Raw genomic sequence first — 15,647 nt, 5'->3', positions numbered from 1 at the left:
TGTTGTGCATTGACTTGTTTGACTACGTTGCGTGCATGATTTGCTTGTCGTCGTTGTTGCACTGCTGGTGATGCACCGCTCCGTGTGTGTGTGTGTGAGTAGTGAGCCAGCCAGCCTGCCTACCATCTGAGTCTTGTGGTGTGTTGTTCTGCCTGTTTGTTTGTTGTTGTATTCATATTTTTGTGATTTTTTGTTGCTGTTTACAATTCTCGTTCTCGCAGCTAGCTGGCCTCTGTTCATTTCTGTGACTCTGACTGGCTGTGTGTGCGTTTGCATTGTTGCTTTTTTATTGTCGGTGTTGTTGCTGGTTTTTTTTTTTATAATTCTGTGGCTGCTGCTCTGTGTTCTGCCGTTCGTTCTTATTGCACCGAGAGTGTGTCGGTGTGTTGTGCACTGCAGAGTAGAGTAGAGACAATAAGCAAAAGTGCTCCCCAATCGGTCGGGTATGGTGTGAGGCTCCTAGCCACATTGCCAGCAGTTGAAATCGAGCTACGAAGCGAGTAAGACGTGTGTTGTTGTAATTTATCTATACGTTCGACGACGTTTTAAGTGCTTTTTAGTTAAAAAAAATCTGTTTAAGAAAAATCACTGACCATAACAAGAAGAAACAAAAAAGAAAAAGACAACAAACAAAATTCTACTAAACAACAAACAAAACAAAAAACGCCAAGTGCCCCCAAATCAAAACAATCTATGTTTCAAAAGTGAAGAAATAAAATAAAAAAATTACTAAAAATTAATTAAACAATTAATTGTACTAAACACGACTTTTGTGAAAAAGAAATTGTGCAAAAAATTTAAAAATATAATAAATTTAAAATTGTTACAAAAATTTAAAAACAGTGCAAAAAACTGCTAAAAATAATTATTTTGGAAAAATTGTAAAAAGTATAAACAAGTTATCCGCTAAAAAATTAATTGATGAAATTCTCTCAATATATCAAGAGAAGTCACAAAAAAGAAAGATAACATCACACCAACGACAATAAATAAAACTAAAAAAATATATTAAATAATAAACAAACTAATTGTAGTTGTGCAAAGGATTTCTGTTCCTTAAACTCAAACAAAACAAATAAACAATTTAGTTGCAATTTTATTGTGCGACAACAGCAACAAGGACAACCTCATATTGCCAATTATCTGCTTTGTTGTTGCTGTTGTCATCTGAATATCTGTACAAAATCACAATCATAAAAAAGGATTCTTCCTTGGATTCAATTCTCATTAACAACAACGACAACAACAGAACACAATGGCTGTGCCCTTCTATTTGCCAGAGGGTGGTGCCGATGACACGGTCTCATCTGGTGGCAACACCTCCTCGGATGGCACCAACAGTACCGCCAGTTCATTGCAAGCTTCGCCAAATACCACCTCATCAGCCACACAAACGCCAATGCAGAGTCCTTTGGTACCGGGAATGATGATGGCACTGTACGAGGCGTTGTATCGCTATTCGGTTAACAGTGGTAAGTAGAAGAATTTTTTTATGAAAACCAAAAAATAAATAAATCAAAAAATATTGAATTTGCTTAACAGCGAAACAGACGAATTAAATACAAACAAAATATTTATTTAACAATAAAATAATAAGAATAAAATAATAAAAACAATGGTATGAAAAATTATAATAATCATGAATATTATAAAAAAAAATAATGATAACATCAATAAAAAAAAATGGTAATATTTATAGTTATCATAAAAATAATAAAAAAAAAAAAACAATTTTAATTATTATTTATTATTATTACTATATTAATAATAATAATAATAAACTCTTGATTAAAAAATATTCTACATATAATACAATAGAAATAATAATTATAATAAAAATAATAAATATATTAAAAATAATTATAATAATAAAAAATAAAAAAGTAATCAGAATAATAATAGCAAAAAAAACTCTGCTAAAATATTTAAAAGTTTTTCCCTTTTCATTAAATTTCCAAATTGGGTGATGTAATTATTCTTGAAAATTTCAAAAATATTTTCTTTAATAATTGGAAAAAATAGTTTTTTCATTCTATAAAAATAAATGAAATTATTTATTTATATATTTTCATATGGACCTCAATTCTTTAAAAATTCTTAAAAAATCCCTTAAAAAAACCCCAAAATATAATAATTTTATTATTTGAATTAGTTGGGAAAATGCCAAATGTTATTCATCGAATCTTTTTTTTTTTTTTTTTTTTTTTTTTTTTTCTTGTCCTATAGATTGTCATAAAACAATAGTTTAAAATTTATAATTTATTCAAAAATGAAGAACACAGAAAAAAATGTATTCGGGGAAGTGATTTCCATTTTTTTGCCAAATACTTGTTTTTTTCGAAGAGTAAAGATAATATTTCAAAGGGGACTTTTTAAATAAATAAATATATTTTTTATACTAAAATATTGAAATATCATCTTAAAATATCATCTTAAAATAATATATTTCTTATTTTCTCTCCGCAATGTTGTGAAATTCATCAGCTGACTTCTATGTTGTTCAACATTTGTATCGACAAGGCATGCGCACTCATGAGCAAACAAGTTAAGATCGAGGCAAGGAAAAGAAAGGCTTGCACAACAATTCTGCATACATTTTCAAATATTTGTTTTTCTTCAATTTGAATTAAAATCCAAAATTTTTACAAATACACATAAAATTGGTGTTTTCGAATTAATTTTCTTTCGGCATGCATAAACAAGCTCATGGCCTATATAAGATCGGCCTGTAAGCCCATCTGACGACTGGGTTTGCTGTCAAAACACTTAATTGTGATTTGAAATTCAAAGAGAGTCAAATCTCAATTGTGAAAAAAACTACTATGTCAAATGTCAAAAGTAGTCTTCTTGGTCGACCTTATATGGGCCTTGAACAGGCTGTTAAGATTTTTTAAGAATAAGTCAGAATATTCGACAATCCCCGGATCTAGCCTGTAGTTGGCCCACTTATAGGAGCATCGCTCTGGCTGTACCCAAATCGCGGATAGAGTATGTTGTTCGAATGTTGATTTGAATGTCAACCGGGTACCTAATTCATAGAAAGGCAGTTTAGATAGGCTCCACCTTTATCCAAGGATTCGAATTCAAATACGTGTGAGGGAATTGGAACTCATTTTTGTGGGAGCGGTGGAAGACATATTGTATTCAGCCTGAGATAGGCCTGAAGTAGGAGCTCACATAAAACAACATACAAATATAGTCGGTCCGGCTTTTTTTATTAATCTGCGCGGCTGCCCCTAGATCCCTGGATATAACCTTGTAGTTGGAGCATTGCGGTGGCTGTGGTTTATACTCAAATCATGGGTGGAGTGTGTTGCTCGAATGTGGACTAGCATTATTAGCCGGATAACTGACACATAGAAAGGCAGCAGTGTAGAAAGGCTAAACTCCTAACCAAGGATTCGCATTTAAATAGGTGTGAGGGATACTGGGTACTCATTTTTGTGAGAGCGCTGGCAGACTCATTGTATTCAGCCTGAGATAGGCCTGAAGTAGGAGCTCACATAAAACCACATACAAATATAGACGGTCCGGCCAATTTTAAGTGTTTTGAGGGTTCTAGACATATTAACAAGATAAAGGGGACACTATTTGATATTCTTCTTGGAGAAGAATTTTATATTTAGGTTCTGTTCTCAAATAAAACACCTTGCTGTAGTTATTGACATTAAGGTTCTAACCACTTTTTGCAACTGAATGGACTATAACGTGGTGTTTGGGGTCTGTTTTAGGGTTACGAAGACAGGAACAAAAATCGATCCGATGTCCTCTCTAAGAATTTTTAATACCACAAGTCGAGGGGTACAATGAACAAGTTCTTATTTTTGTAAAGATATTATAGAAAGAAAATGTTTTTGGCTCGTATGAGAATAAAAGCCGGCACCAATTTTTTGATTTCAAAATCAAAAGTCGACTTAGTCATTTTTAACGCAAACAAAAATCGATTTCCTCTCTAGGAGTTTTCAAGGCCAAAACTTAATGAAACAAAAGTCGACTTATGTATTCCTGGATCGTAATGACCTCAAAATCGAAAGTCCTTTGCCAAAATGTCGGTTTTGGAAAAAAGTCGAATTCCACTTATCAATACTACAAGTGAACTAATTAAATAATATACTTACGTATCCCTATCTCGTAATAAACAAGAACCTATCTTAAATACATATTTAGACAAAACGGAAATATAGAAAAATTAGTATTTCAATTTGTCCTCTACTTTTTCATTTTTTTTATTGGTAATAAGAGATACTTTACTATTCTGTTTCACTGAATATTCCTCATTTAAGTATCAAATATCCACAGTTATATTATTTGTGTCATTGACCTCATTTTATTTGTGGAGGATCCATTTAAGTTCTCATTTAAGCCTCCCGAAATTCAAATATTTTTGCTTACGTCTCCATAATAGTGTTTTTGTGCCATCCAAGTGGCCAGTATTCACTTTTTATAACTTTCCAAAAACCAGCGTAAAAATAATGCCGACTTAGCTATTAATTCACACCTGCGTCGAGACTTGTCGCATCACTCCCTCCGTGGTTTAACCGCCAACCAATCAAATAATCTACAAAAGCCACAAGACAACTTCTGATTGTCGAATGTAAAATAATATTCACAGCGTTATGCTATAATTTTTTTTATATTATGGCAATAAATGCAAGCGCTATAATCAGCTTATGTATCCAATTACAATAAAATGAAGAATTCTTATATTTGTATTCGGCTTCTTCTTCTTCGGCGTCTTCGTCGTCGTTGTCTTAAATTACCAAAGCAAAATGATAGGAACAAATCGAAGAGAATTGAAGGTGGTGTAGACAGTGGTAATGACAATGATGAGGTTGATGGTGGTAATGGTCGAAGTGGGAAATATACTCCAAGTTAAGATGTGTTGCGGAGAGAAGAGGCTGAATATTGTAAATCTGTGGGGAACTTCTTGACGATGATATTGGGGGTCAATAAATTAGATTGACTTGCATATAATTAAATATTGGTAGAAAAATATAAAAATACCTATTTAGTAAGAATAAGTGGTAATGGTCGAAGTAGAAAATAGAATTTAGACAAGTAGTTTTCGCTTTTGTGGATCCCGGTTGTAGAAAATGAAAATGATGAAATTCTTATAAATACTTAAAACTGTGGAAATCATAAAATAACCCATTACACCAATATTATCATGTACAATAAAATTGATAATTTGAACTTAAACCAAAATATTTTCAAAAGAAACATATTCTTAAAAATGAATTCTGAATATGTAAAATTTTTAACTTCATAATAGTAAATCACTAAGCCCCAACTTCATAATGTAGGGTATCTATATTCTTCTTGATATTTTTCTTCAACTTTTATTTTTTATTTATTTTTTTTTTTTCGTTTTGTTTTGTCTGCCTTAACCACCATATTATAAATGAGTCATAAAATCAAATCAGACACCTCACTCCATAATTAACAACTAAAAAAAATATTTTATACCTTTTCTGCCTAACCACAAATCGCAGTTCATATTTTTTTATGTGACGTTTTTCTTTGAGTTTTAATTGAAAAATAAATATTAAAACTGTAAATTTTAATGGCAAACACAAATCTAAGAATTATTACGAAATTTAAATAAAAACAAATACTAACAGCAACAGCAGGGGCGTTTGAAAACCACAAAATCCCATTGACCAGTAATTTGAAAGAGTGAGGTGGTGGTACAGTTATAATCACAGAGTTGGTTTTTGGGCCATTTACCAATATTATTTAAATAATAACCGTTGGCTAAACATTGGTTATCCGCTACACTAAATTCTTAATTAATGGTCTGGCAATGCCGAGTTTAATTTTGGATTCCGATTTTTTTTTTTTTGGAGCATTAAATTTATAACTTAGAGAAGTTTTGTAAGAATTAAAATAAATTGTATAAAATAAAATTTAATATATAGAAGCTACATAATAAAACAATAAAATAACGTCCGAAGCTATGTCGACTTCTCCAGGACAAAACCCTACTTAACATTTGGTGATTATGGAGTTTTCTGGCTTATATCTGCAATATAGGAAATTAGCATCCTTAAAATAGGCTACTCAAAAGAAAGCATGAACGTTTGGATTTAATATTTTAAAGTTACATTAAACTGCTTGAAGAATTTCCAAACCTGAGGCTATTCTTGAATTAATTTTTTATTTAACTACTCCGGGAAATTCAATCACAAATTGATAAGAAATTAACAGCAATTTCCCCATATTCGACATTATTACTAATAGTATCTTAATCCTCAAAGAATACTTCACCTATTCATCCTAAAAGTAGGCAAATAAAATAGACGCCACAAATTGCATTTAAAAATATAATATATATTTTCATTAATATCTTCAAAGGTACCAGATATTAAATATATTTAGAGACTTCGATGTATTCAACTCCATCTACATGTCATTTTGTACATAATATGTTATTGCATTTTTTTGGTACGTCTGGGCTCTACTATAAGTTTGAGAGGAATTTTAAGAGATACTGAATACAGTTATTGCATGTAACGCCACCTATGTCTCAATTGTGTGTACTTAATATCAGTTGGCTTTGTTTTGTTCACGTTTGGACGCCAATACGGGCTTGGCACAATTTTTTGTATAAATGTTCTGGCTCCAATAAGATTTTAAAGGCGATTAAAGAATATCGAATACCCTTGATGCATTTAATGCCAGCAAAATCTCAATCTGTGTGAACTTAAAATTTGGTTCAATGGAATTATTTTGGCGGCGCCACTACGGTTTTGAAACAATTTTACAAGATTGCTTTCAGTTATTTTGAAAATATTCGGGTGCTAATAGGGTCAAAACTATTAAAGAAGCCCGACTACAATTGTTGCAATCAACGCCACCTATATCTCATATGTATGTACTTCATTTTAGTTGCCTTTGTGTTGTATACGCTTGGGCGCCATTTAGGGTTTGGAAAAATTTAATAAGATTGCATCATTGCTAGAAAATTTAGTAGAGGGAAATCTCTTAAGAGTTTTAATTGTGCTAAAATCGGTTTTATATCGATTCAATGATTTTCGCCTCCGAAAGATCAAAACATTGATACCGGCCTCTTTTGGCGAAATTACAAATTGAAAGACTCGAAAATCGAAGTTGAAAAGTCGACGACAACCCCATAAACATTTGCCGGAAAGGATAGAGTCTAAACTCATCACACTTCTACAATCTAATTTAAAAAACTATTTCTGGTATTGACTTAAACGCCACCTACTTTTCGATTTTGAATAATGATATTCAGTCGTATTTTAACTTAAGCGCCACCTACTTTTCAATTTTGAATAATGATATTCAGTCGTATTTTGAGTCAAATTTTTAGGTACTTATTTAGTTTTAAAGAATTGTAAACAAGACATTTCCCTGTTCGAGGATCGATTCTGAATTCCTTGCCCATATGCAGTTATTAAACGTCCTTATGAAAAAAAAAATTAGAAAAAAAAAGTTGACTGGCCCGCCACCTATATATCAATTTTTAAATCAGATCTTAAGTCAATATTTTTGGGCGCCTAATTTCATTATAAATTTTTGTAAAATTAATTAACATAGACCGATCCCGGGACCTTTCTCGCGATCAATTTTCTAACAATTTTGGAAATATTTAATTAAATTACTTCATATTTTGTTCCTTTTACACCATCTTCTATATTGGATTCAAAATTTCTTCTTTACTCCAAAGCATACCTTTAGGCTTCCACCAAATAACATAATCCCCCCCAAAAATCGAGAAGCATATTTTGAATTTCTTAATTTCCTTTTGCAGGCCACCATTTAAACGTTGTAATTCATGTTAACTGCTATTTTATGTTCATAATTTACTATCATTATTTATCTTGCTGTTCTCCGGTGTTGTTGTTGTTGCTTTTGTGTGTGTTTGGCCCCACTTTAACTCTTTTTAACACTTAAGGTCAATTAGAAAATGGGTTTGTCGAAACTACTAACGTAAAAACAACATAGCTCCCCCACCACCTCACCTTCCACCAAAAAAGGAGAGAGAAATATCGGCACATACATAAACTTAAAACTCCAGCACGAAAACCGTAAAGCTTTTATTTTTTTGGTTTTTTTTTTTGGGTTCCATAACCAGTTCAAAGTAGTTTTGTTTTATTTCTTTGGAAGTGTGTTTGTCGCGTGCCCATGCCCAGGTTGCCTGGCACTGCTGCTCCAGTTGATGCTGGCTGGATTTTTTTCGTTTTCTTGCCTGCCTGCCTGCCTGCCTGCCTGCCAAGCTGGCTGGCTGGCCTGCTGGGCCTTTATGCATTTCAAGACACAATCAATTTTTATGCTAAGCATAATATTGTATCTTATGGCATATTAATAGGCCTTACACGCCCACTTTTGTAAATGTATGTCTGTATGTGTGTGTATTTAAAACTGCCAGTTATCCATAATCACTGCCAACCGAACAAGCCAACCAACAAGCCAGCCATGTTGGAGCTGCAAATGAAGTTGTGGTTTCTTGGAGGTTTTTTTCTTAGGATTTTATTGTGTTTTTTTGCTCTCCTGTACTTCTTCTTCTATGCTTCTTAAGAACCAAAACTGCAATAACCACAACAGTAACAACAAAAAAAATTGGTATATCTTGTAAAGCTCGCGTGCTCAGATATCAAATGACGTTTTAACGTAGTTTTATTGTTGAGGATTGTTTTTTTTTTTTTTTTTTTTGGTTTTGACAAAATCTGGAAATTCAAGTTTTTTTTCTTTTGCTTTTACTATTCTTTGTTGTATGTTGTGTCCAAAAAAAAAAACGAACTGCACAAAAGGTATCCTTTGCCTGAAACTTGTTTTCCTTCCAAACTGACCATTGGTTTGCTTTTGGTTTTTTTGCTGGCCACTTATTTAAGTTGTTAGTGGGTTTTTGCTTGGTTTACTCTAATACATGGTTTGGTGTTGTTATTGTTGTTGTTTTTCTTGTTTTTGTAATGTGATGTTTAAGCTTCTGAATATTACGTAGTTAGCTGTTAATGTTATGCAGTTTCTAGAGGAAATTTTCAGAAAAAATGGAAGCCTGAATAATTGTAGACTTTGAGAACTCAGGATGATTATAGTCAAATTTTGATAGAAATTGTTCAAAATGAGTTAAAAATTTTATCCTTTTAGGCGCAGTTTATATCCTTTGAGAATCCTTTTTCCCAAATTACTATTAACCCTAGATAAATATCATAACTTAGTCAGTCTAAAAGATGAAAGATTTACAATTTTAGATCCAAACAATAATGGGTTATTCTAGGGAATATGGCTCATAGATTTATTTCCCCACAAATATTTCCGAATTTTAAAATAAGATTCTCTGATGGCCTCAAATCCATATTAAAGGCCAGTTTCTCGTATTTATTCAACTTCGCTTTAGTCTTTAATGTTTACACCCCGTTTTCCACATTCCCCTTTAATATTTTCATACTTGCCATGTAAATATTTTGCTTCTGAAGAAAAAACAAGAGTTCCAGCAAATCCCTAATCCCGTGATGAGTCATCACAGAAAAATTATACCTAAAGCAGGAGCTAAAAATATGCACACATAAATATTTGCATCAGCGACGCCGCCAACATTACTGGCGGCAGCGGGTTGTCATTTGTGGAAAGCGTCATCATCAGCAGCATCAACATCATAAGCAATTTTATGCTATGTTTTAAATAACAACAACAGCAACAACGAGAAAATATAACACGATATGATACAAAAGAAAAATTCTTGTACATCATGAAGTCACCGGGTGCTTCGTCCCTACAGCAGTCCTTCCCTGCATCCGCTTTGAGCAGACATAAATTCACACTCATTAGAGCAGGCATTTCTTCTTGGTTTTTAAAGCAATTCCTTGTCCTTCATTTCTAAGCTCTTTGGCTTTCTTCTTTATCATCCGAGGCGGTGGTGGTGGTCGTGGTGTTGGCAAAATATCATCATCTGGGCTTTGTGTTTACGTCCTTTTTCCGGCCAAAGGTGTGAGGAAGCCAAAGCACGTTAGCTTTATTTCCTCATCACCCAATCTTCGCCATCAAATGGAATGCAGGCAGCTTAATGTGTTAAAATTTTAAACGTTTTGTGTTGTTGTCAGGCGTTACATTCTGGCATTTTTCTCGCACACACACACTCAGCAAAACATCCTTCACTCACACATTTATATATTTTTTTGCAGAATATTTACTAAAGGCAATGCTCTTGATTTTGCTGCAGCTGCTGATGCCCCAACTTTGCTGCATGTTTGGTCTAGATGCCTTAAAACGGTCCAAAGCGAAACAAAAAACAAACTTGGCTGCTATTACTTGCCACATTTTTCAAATATTTCCCATAGCTCTCTCTCGCTCATTCTCCCTCTCTTTTGTTTTATGAAACAGCTGATTTCTGCACAGGCCCAATGTTTATGTTTTCATGTCCATCGCCCTATTTGGCTGCTTTATTATTATTTCTAGTTTTGTTTTGCTCAGCAACTTCGTAAAAATAAAATTTATGAAGCCTAAAACAGGGCGCGTTCCCATTTTTGCCAGTCTCTTGTGGCCTTTGTTTACTTGGCATTGCAAGCAAATGACGATGAGGAAGTTGGCAAAAATAAAAAATGGCGGCAAATATGGCCGCCTAGAAACAGCTGCTTTTGTGTATAGGCTCCTCACAGGGTATAGACACCTAATGGAGGGCTCGTCTGGGTTTTTAGGGCCATAACACACACACACCCATGTGTGCTGGCACGTTTGGCGTCTCCGCTTTGCATTATCCCATGAAACTTTGTGTTGGCTTGTTTTCCTTCTTTTTTTTGTTGGCATTTTTTTTATTCAATGCCATTGACTTTGTTTACTTTGCTTTTTGGTTTGGAAAATCCATGAAAAGAGTTTTTCTCAAGTTTTTCCAAAGCCCACATAGGAAGAGGGTATTCCTCCAACCCTATGACATTTTTTCTTTCCTTTCCTTTCTCCACATAACAGGAAGACAAATGGCAAACATGGTTTGGGAGCCGTTCGTTCTGTTATCCTGCTACAGCCATGTCTCGACATTCGACCATGAACTAACATGGCGTCACAATTTGATGTGATTTTAAAGTTCATTTACAGACTTCAGAAAAAAACCCAACTCGGCTTCTTTTTGTTTTCCTTAACATGCTTAAGTTTGTCTTACAAGAGTGTCGTCTGTCCCAGTGCCAGGCGTTCTTGTCTGCCATAATTTCAAGTAGACTGATGACAAGATCTAGGAAGTAGATGCAAACACAGTTTTTTTTTTGTGTGTGTCCTTTTTGATGTTTGCAGACAAGACGAAGGGGGAGAGAGAGTGTTTGCCATTAAGTAGTTGGCTTTCTTGCAATGTTTGTTATGTTTGCCTTGAAGTATGCTACAAAACTGTTATTGTTTCTTTGTCCTGCTAAAAGTAGGCAACACAATGTATTATATTTACAAAAAGGAAAGAATGAAATAGGCGTGAAATTATTAATAGATACAGACATGAATGGAATACGGTTTGCAAAGAGGATTTGGTTTTAATTAGGAAAGGATAGAAGAAATGGGCTTTGAAAAAAATTCTAAATGTAATAGACTGGAGTCACAAAAAATGGAAAAAATAAAAAAAAAATTAAAAATTGTTTACAACTGTTATTGACACAGCAAAAATTAATTTTGTATTGCCTACTTTTAGGCCAACCAGTTATTAATTATTCCTACGTCGAACAAATATGTAAAAAATGCAAAGGCTCTGTCGTTTTTTACTCCATTGCATCAGAAGTGATATTCTAAGTTTAGAAGTCTTCATCCGCTTCAAGTACTTTTAGGTATAATTTTCAGTTCCAAAAAGTACAATCCTAATAACACTGTAGCTTTGTAAGAGGAGACTAAATAACAAGTATCGGAATTCTACTTCTATCGTACTTTTCAAGCAGGAATTTCCGAAAACCGGCTTATTTCAGCCCTTGAAAGTACTAAATGGTCTTTGTACTTTCAATATTCGATAGGGCTTTAATGATTCTGATAGTCAAGGGCCCATTCCTTTTTTGAATGCATATATTGCCTACTTTTAGGCTATGATAAAGATTATTGTTTAGTGTTTTCTAAGACAAAATTGGATTTTTCGAGAAGTTATCGACCCTCTTGATAAATTTCAAGATTCACCCGGACAATAATGGAACCGGCTGTCAATTACCCTTTTCTTTTTAAAATAGATATTGCCTACTTTTGGGCTGAAGCTTTGACGATAAGGATGTGGTCTGTTTCAGAACCAGCAAAAATCTACAGCTTTGCAATGTTTTCGATCATAAAGGAAGATCGGTTATCGTATTGCCCTTTTCTTTTTATACAGATATGGTCTACTTTTAGGCTGAACCTTTGACGTTAAGGATTTGGTATGTCTCCAAACCTGCAAAAATCTACAGCTTTGCAATTTCTTCGTTATCATAAAGGAAAGATCGGTTATCGTAGTAAAAATATTCACATTCTTGAAGTTGTGGAACAGAACTATTATTGAGTAACTTTTTTTGAAATAAAATTACAGTTTTCGCGAAATTATGTAAAAGAAGGGGCTCTAGATCTAAATTTCTGAAACAATATTTTTCGAAAACTTACCAGATTATATAGATTTTTTTTGAGAAATTTGCTGATAATAATTCCTTATGTAATTAATGTTTCCAAAAGGACCCTTAAAACATGAAATTATCTTCATTAAGTTCTCCTACTTTTTTTTTATTTAATATAGCTTAAATAGAATTTTTCATGGCCTACTTCTGGGGGCATAATATGGAAAATATTTACATATCCCCTCAAGATAGGATTTTTCAATTAATTATCACTTCTCCCAACTATTATTACATTTATCGCCAAATTAGCAGCTAACACTGCCATGTAAAAAAAATCAAAATCACACAACCATTACACCCAATTTGAAACCGAAACGATAAAATGCTGCTCAAAAGCTACTTAATAATATTGAATTACAAAAACAACGACAACATCACAACCAGCTACAACGAAGAACAGCAATATCGTTTTGTAAAATTATAGATTAATCATCGCCAGTTTACACACTCCATGACCACTACTGATATATTTACTATAATTGTAAAATTTATAAACATTGAACGAGCGAGCGAGCGAACTCACAACAACACTTCACACATGTCCAAGTGGCAGGCAGAAGCTAAATATCAAGACGACGAAGAAGCACACACAACAAATCAGCGCAATTAAAATAATTGTATTAACAAAAAAAAAAAAAAATGGTGAAAAAAATAATGGAAAAACGACACACCGACTATGTGTCCCAAGATAACAAAAGAAAATCGCACGTTTTGTTAGGCCCGGCTGGATGGTCGGATTTCAATGCTCTAGGTGGCAAAACAAAACGGAAATTATGCGTCATATTTCCAAGTGGGGGAGAAGGAGGCGGGGATGTAGAAGGTGAAGAGGGGTATTAGAACTGGGAACAATGGGTTAGATGGCAAGTGCATAGCCATTGTGAGGTAATATGCAATTGCATCAAATCTCCTTCTATTGAGACAGAGACTCGAGCAAGGTATTTTAATAATTGAGAAGTATTTTTGTGCGGCAACAACAATTAAGGCAATCTTAAACTATCTTCTATTGTTTTTCATTTTTTTTTTGCCATGAAGAAACCCTCATTGTGGCTGCCTGCATGTCAGCCAATCACCAAACAAACATTAGATGCTAAGGCGGCTTCTTCAAATTGCGCTGGATGTTTGAAAGTATTGCGCTTAATTATTAGAAAATGTTAATTGTCATTTGTAATCAGTTTCGGTTTTTGTAATAGCAACTAACTAACCTCACATGTGCCAGCTGCTGCATTGTGTACATATAGCCCACCCGGGCTATTCTTAATCTTTAGTTTTTTCCATTTCATTCATTGAAAAATTATCTCCATATAATTTTCTGCTGCATTCTGTTGGCATCATCCTCGCCAACGCCACAGGCAGCGAACACGACCACCACCAGCAACAACGACAACAATTGTACACCATTATTTTGATAAGACTCTAAGGCAAACAAATGCGTTCAGTTTATTCGCATTTGTAGTATTTTTTTCTTTTAATGTCAAGGTCTTGGAGCACTCACTAACATATTGAACTACAAATAAAACTATGACGATGATCAGCATTGAACGATTGATAATGAAATAGAAACAATAGTGAGACTTGGTAGTGGCGGGGCGATAAGCAACAATTACTATTTATTTTATTTATTTTTAAATATGGATATAGGTTGTGGCAACTGTACTCTTTGTGATTAAATTGAAACGATCGGAGGTTTAGAATTTTATTACAAGTTATGCATTATATTTTTATCCTAAAAGTAGGCCACAATAATAATACATAATTTGGAAACTGTACCATTTTTGAAGTTTTTGTATGTAATGGATGCAAAAAGAATTCTTTATGAATATTCTATAATAGCCGCCTAAAACTATGCTCAGAAATTTATCTTTTGACCAATAATCAACAGTAATCTTCTTTATACCCTCATTATATATATCGAACCTTCTTTATATAGCGAAACTCCATCCCGTTTGAAGAATTTTTAAAAATTATTTTACTCCTAAAAATATGCTGTATTTTTTTTTTTTTTTTGACTTGCAACATCTCAACTACACCTTCAACTAAATAGTTCTTCTTCCCAGAGAATGCCTATTTTTCTTTGATCGATTGCTCTCTCTGAGAGAAGGCCAATTTTTTTTCTCGGAGAGGATAAAACATACTCTGCTATGAGAAGACTATCTGCTCTTCAAACTTAAGACAATTTCATTTTCTTTGAGAAGACACACTCTTGGAAGAGCAGTTAATCTTCCCATTTAAGATCTATTGCTTTTTCATGAGAAGACGAGCTGGCCCTCTATGAGAAGACCAACGAGCCTTCTATGAGAAGACAAACTGGCTTTCTATGAGAAGACGAACTGGCCCTCTATGAAAAGACCAACTGGCCTTCCATGAGGAGACCAACTGGCCTTCTATGAGAAGACCAATTCCTCTTCTATGAAGAAGACCAATTGCTGTCCTATCTGAAGACCCATTCCTCTTCTAGGAGAAGACCAACTGTTCTTCTATGCTTTTCTATGAGAAGACCAACTGGGTTTTCTATGAGAGGACCGATTGGCTGTTCTATGAGAACACCAACTGGCTCTTCTATGAGAAGATCAACTTGCCTTCAATGAAAAGACCAACTCACTCTTCTCCTAAAAGACCAACTAACTCTTTTATGAGAATATCAATTATCAATTTCAAATATCAAATATCAATTTTTTATAAAAAAAAAAGTTCCTCTGCTATGAGAAGGCCAATTGCTCTTCTCTCTATGATAAGACAAATTGCTCTTCTTTGAGAGGATCAATTGCTCTTCTGTGAGAAGACCAATTGCTCTTTTATGAGAATACCAAATGCTCTTCTATGGAGATGATTAATTGCTCTTTAATGGAGGAAAGCAATTGCTCTTTTATGGAGAAGACCAACTGCTCCTCTATAACTCATAATTAACGTACTCTTCTCCTGGAAGACCAAAATTGCTCTTCTCCTGGAAGACCAAAATTGCTCTTCTATGAGAAGACCAATTGCTCTTCTATGAGAAGACCAATTGCTCTTCTTTGAGAAGATCAATTGCTCTTTTGTGAGAATGTCAGTTGCTCTTCTATGAGAAGGCCAATTACTCTTCTGTGAGAAGGC

The 15,647-nt window shown here is 33.8% G+C and overlaps 1 protein-coding gene across 1 annotated transcript in view; it reads left to right on the top strand.

Annotated features, from left to right (window-relative positions):
- The first annotated feature begins 817 nt into the window (after nucleotides 1–817).
- The window catches only part of LOC101894748 (cell death protein hid), a 37,854-nt gene continuing 23,024 nt past the window's right edge, over nucleotides 818–15,647 (top strand). Inside the window, exon 1 of the mRNA XM_005180472.4 lies at nucleotides 818–1,472. Coding sequence (XP_005180529.1) covers nucleotides 1,256–1,472 — 217 coding nt within the window. The 5' untranslated portion in view covers nucleotides 818–1,255. The remainder of the gene's footprint in view (nucleotides 1,473–15,647) is intronic.

Source organism: Musca domestica, unplaced genomic scaffold (genome assembly GCF_030504385.1).
Source record: "Musca domestica strain aabys unplaced genomic scaffold, Musca_domestica.polishedcontigs.V.1.1 27, whole genome shotgun sequence".
NCBI lineage: Eukaryota > Metazoa > Arthropoda > Insecta > Diptera > Muscidae > Musca > Musca domestica.
This window is presented reverse-complemented; position numbering and strand designations above follow the sequence as displayed.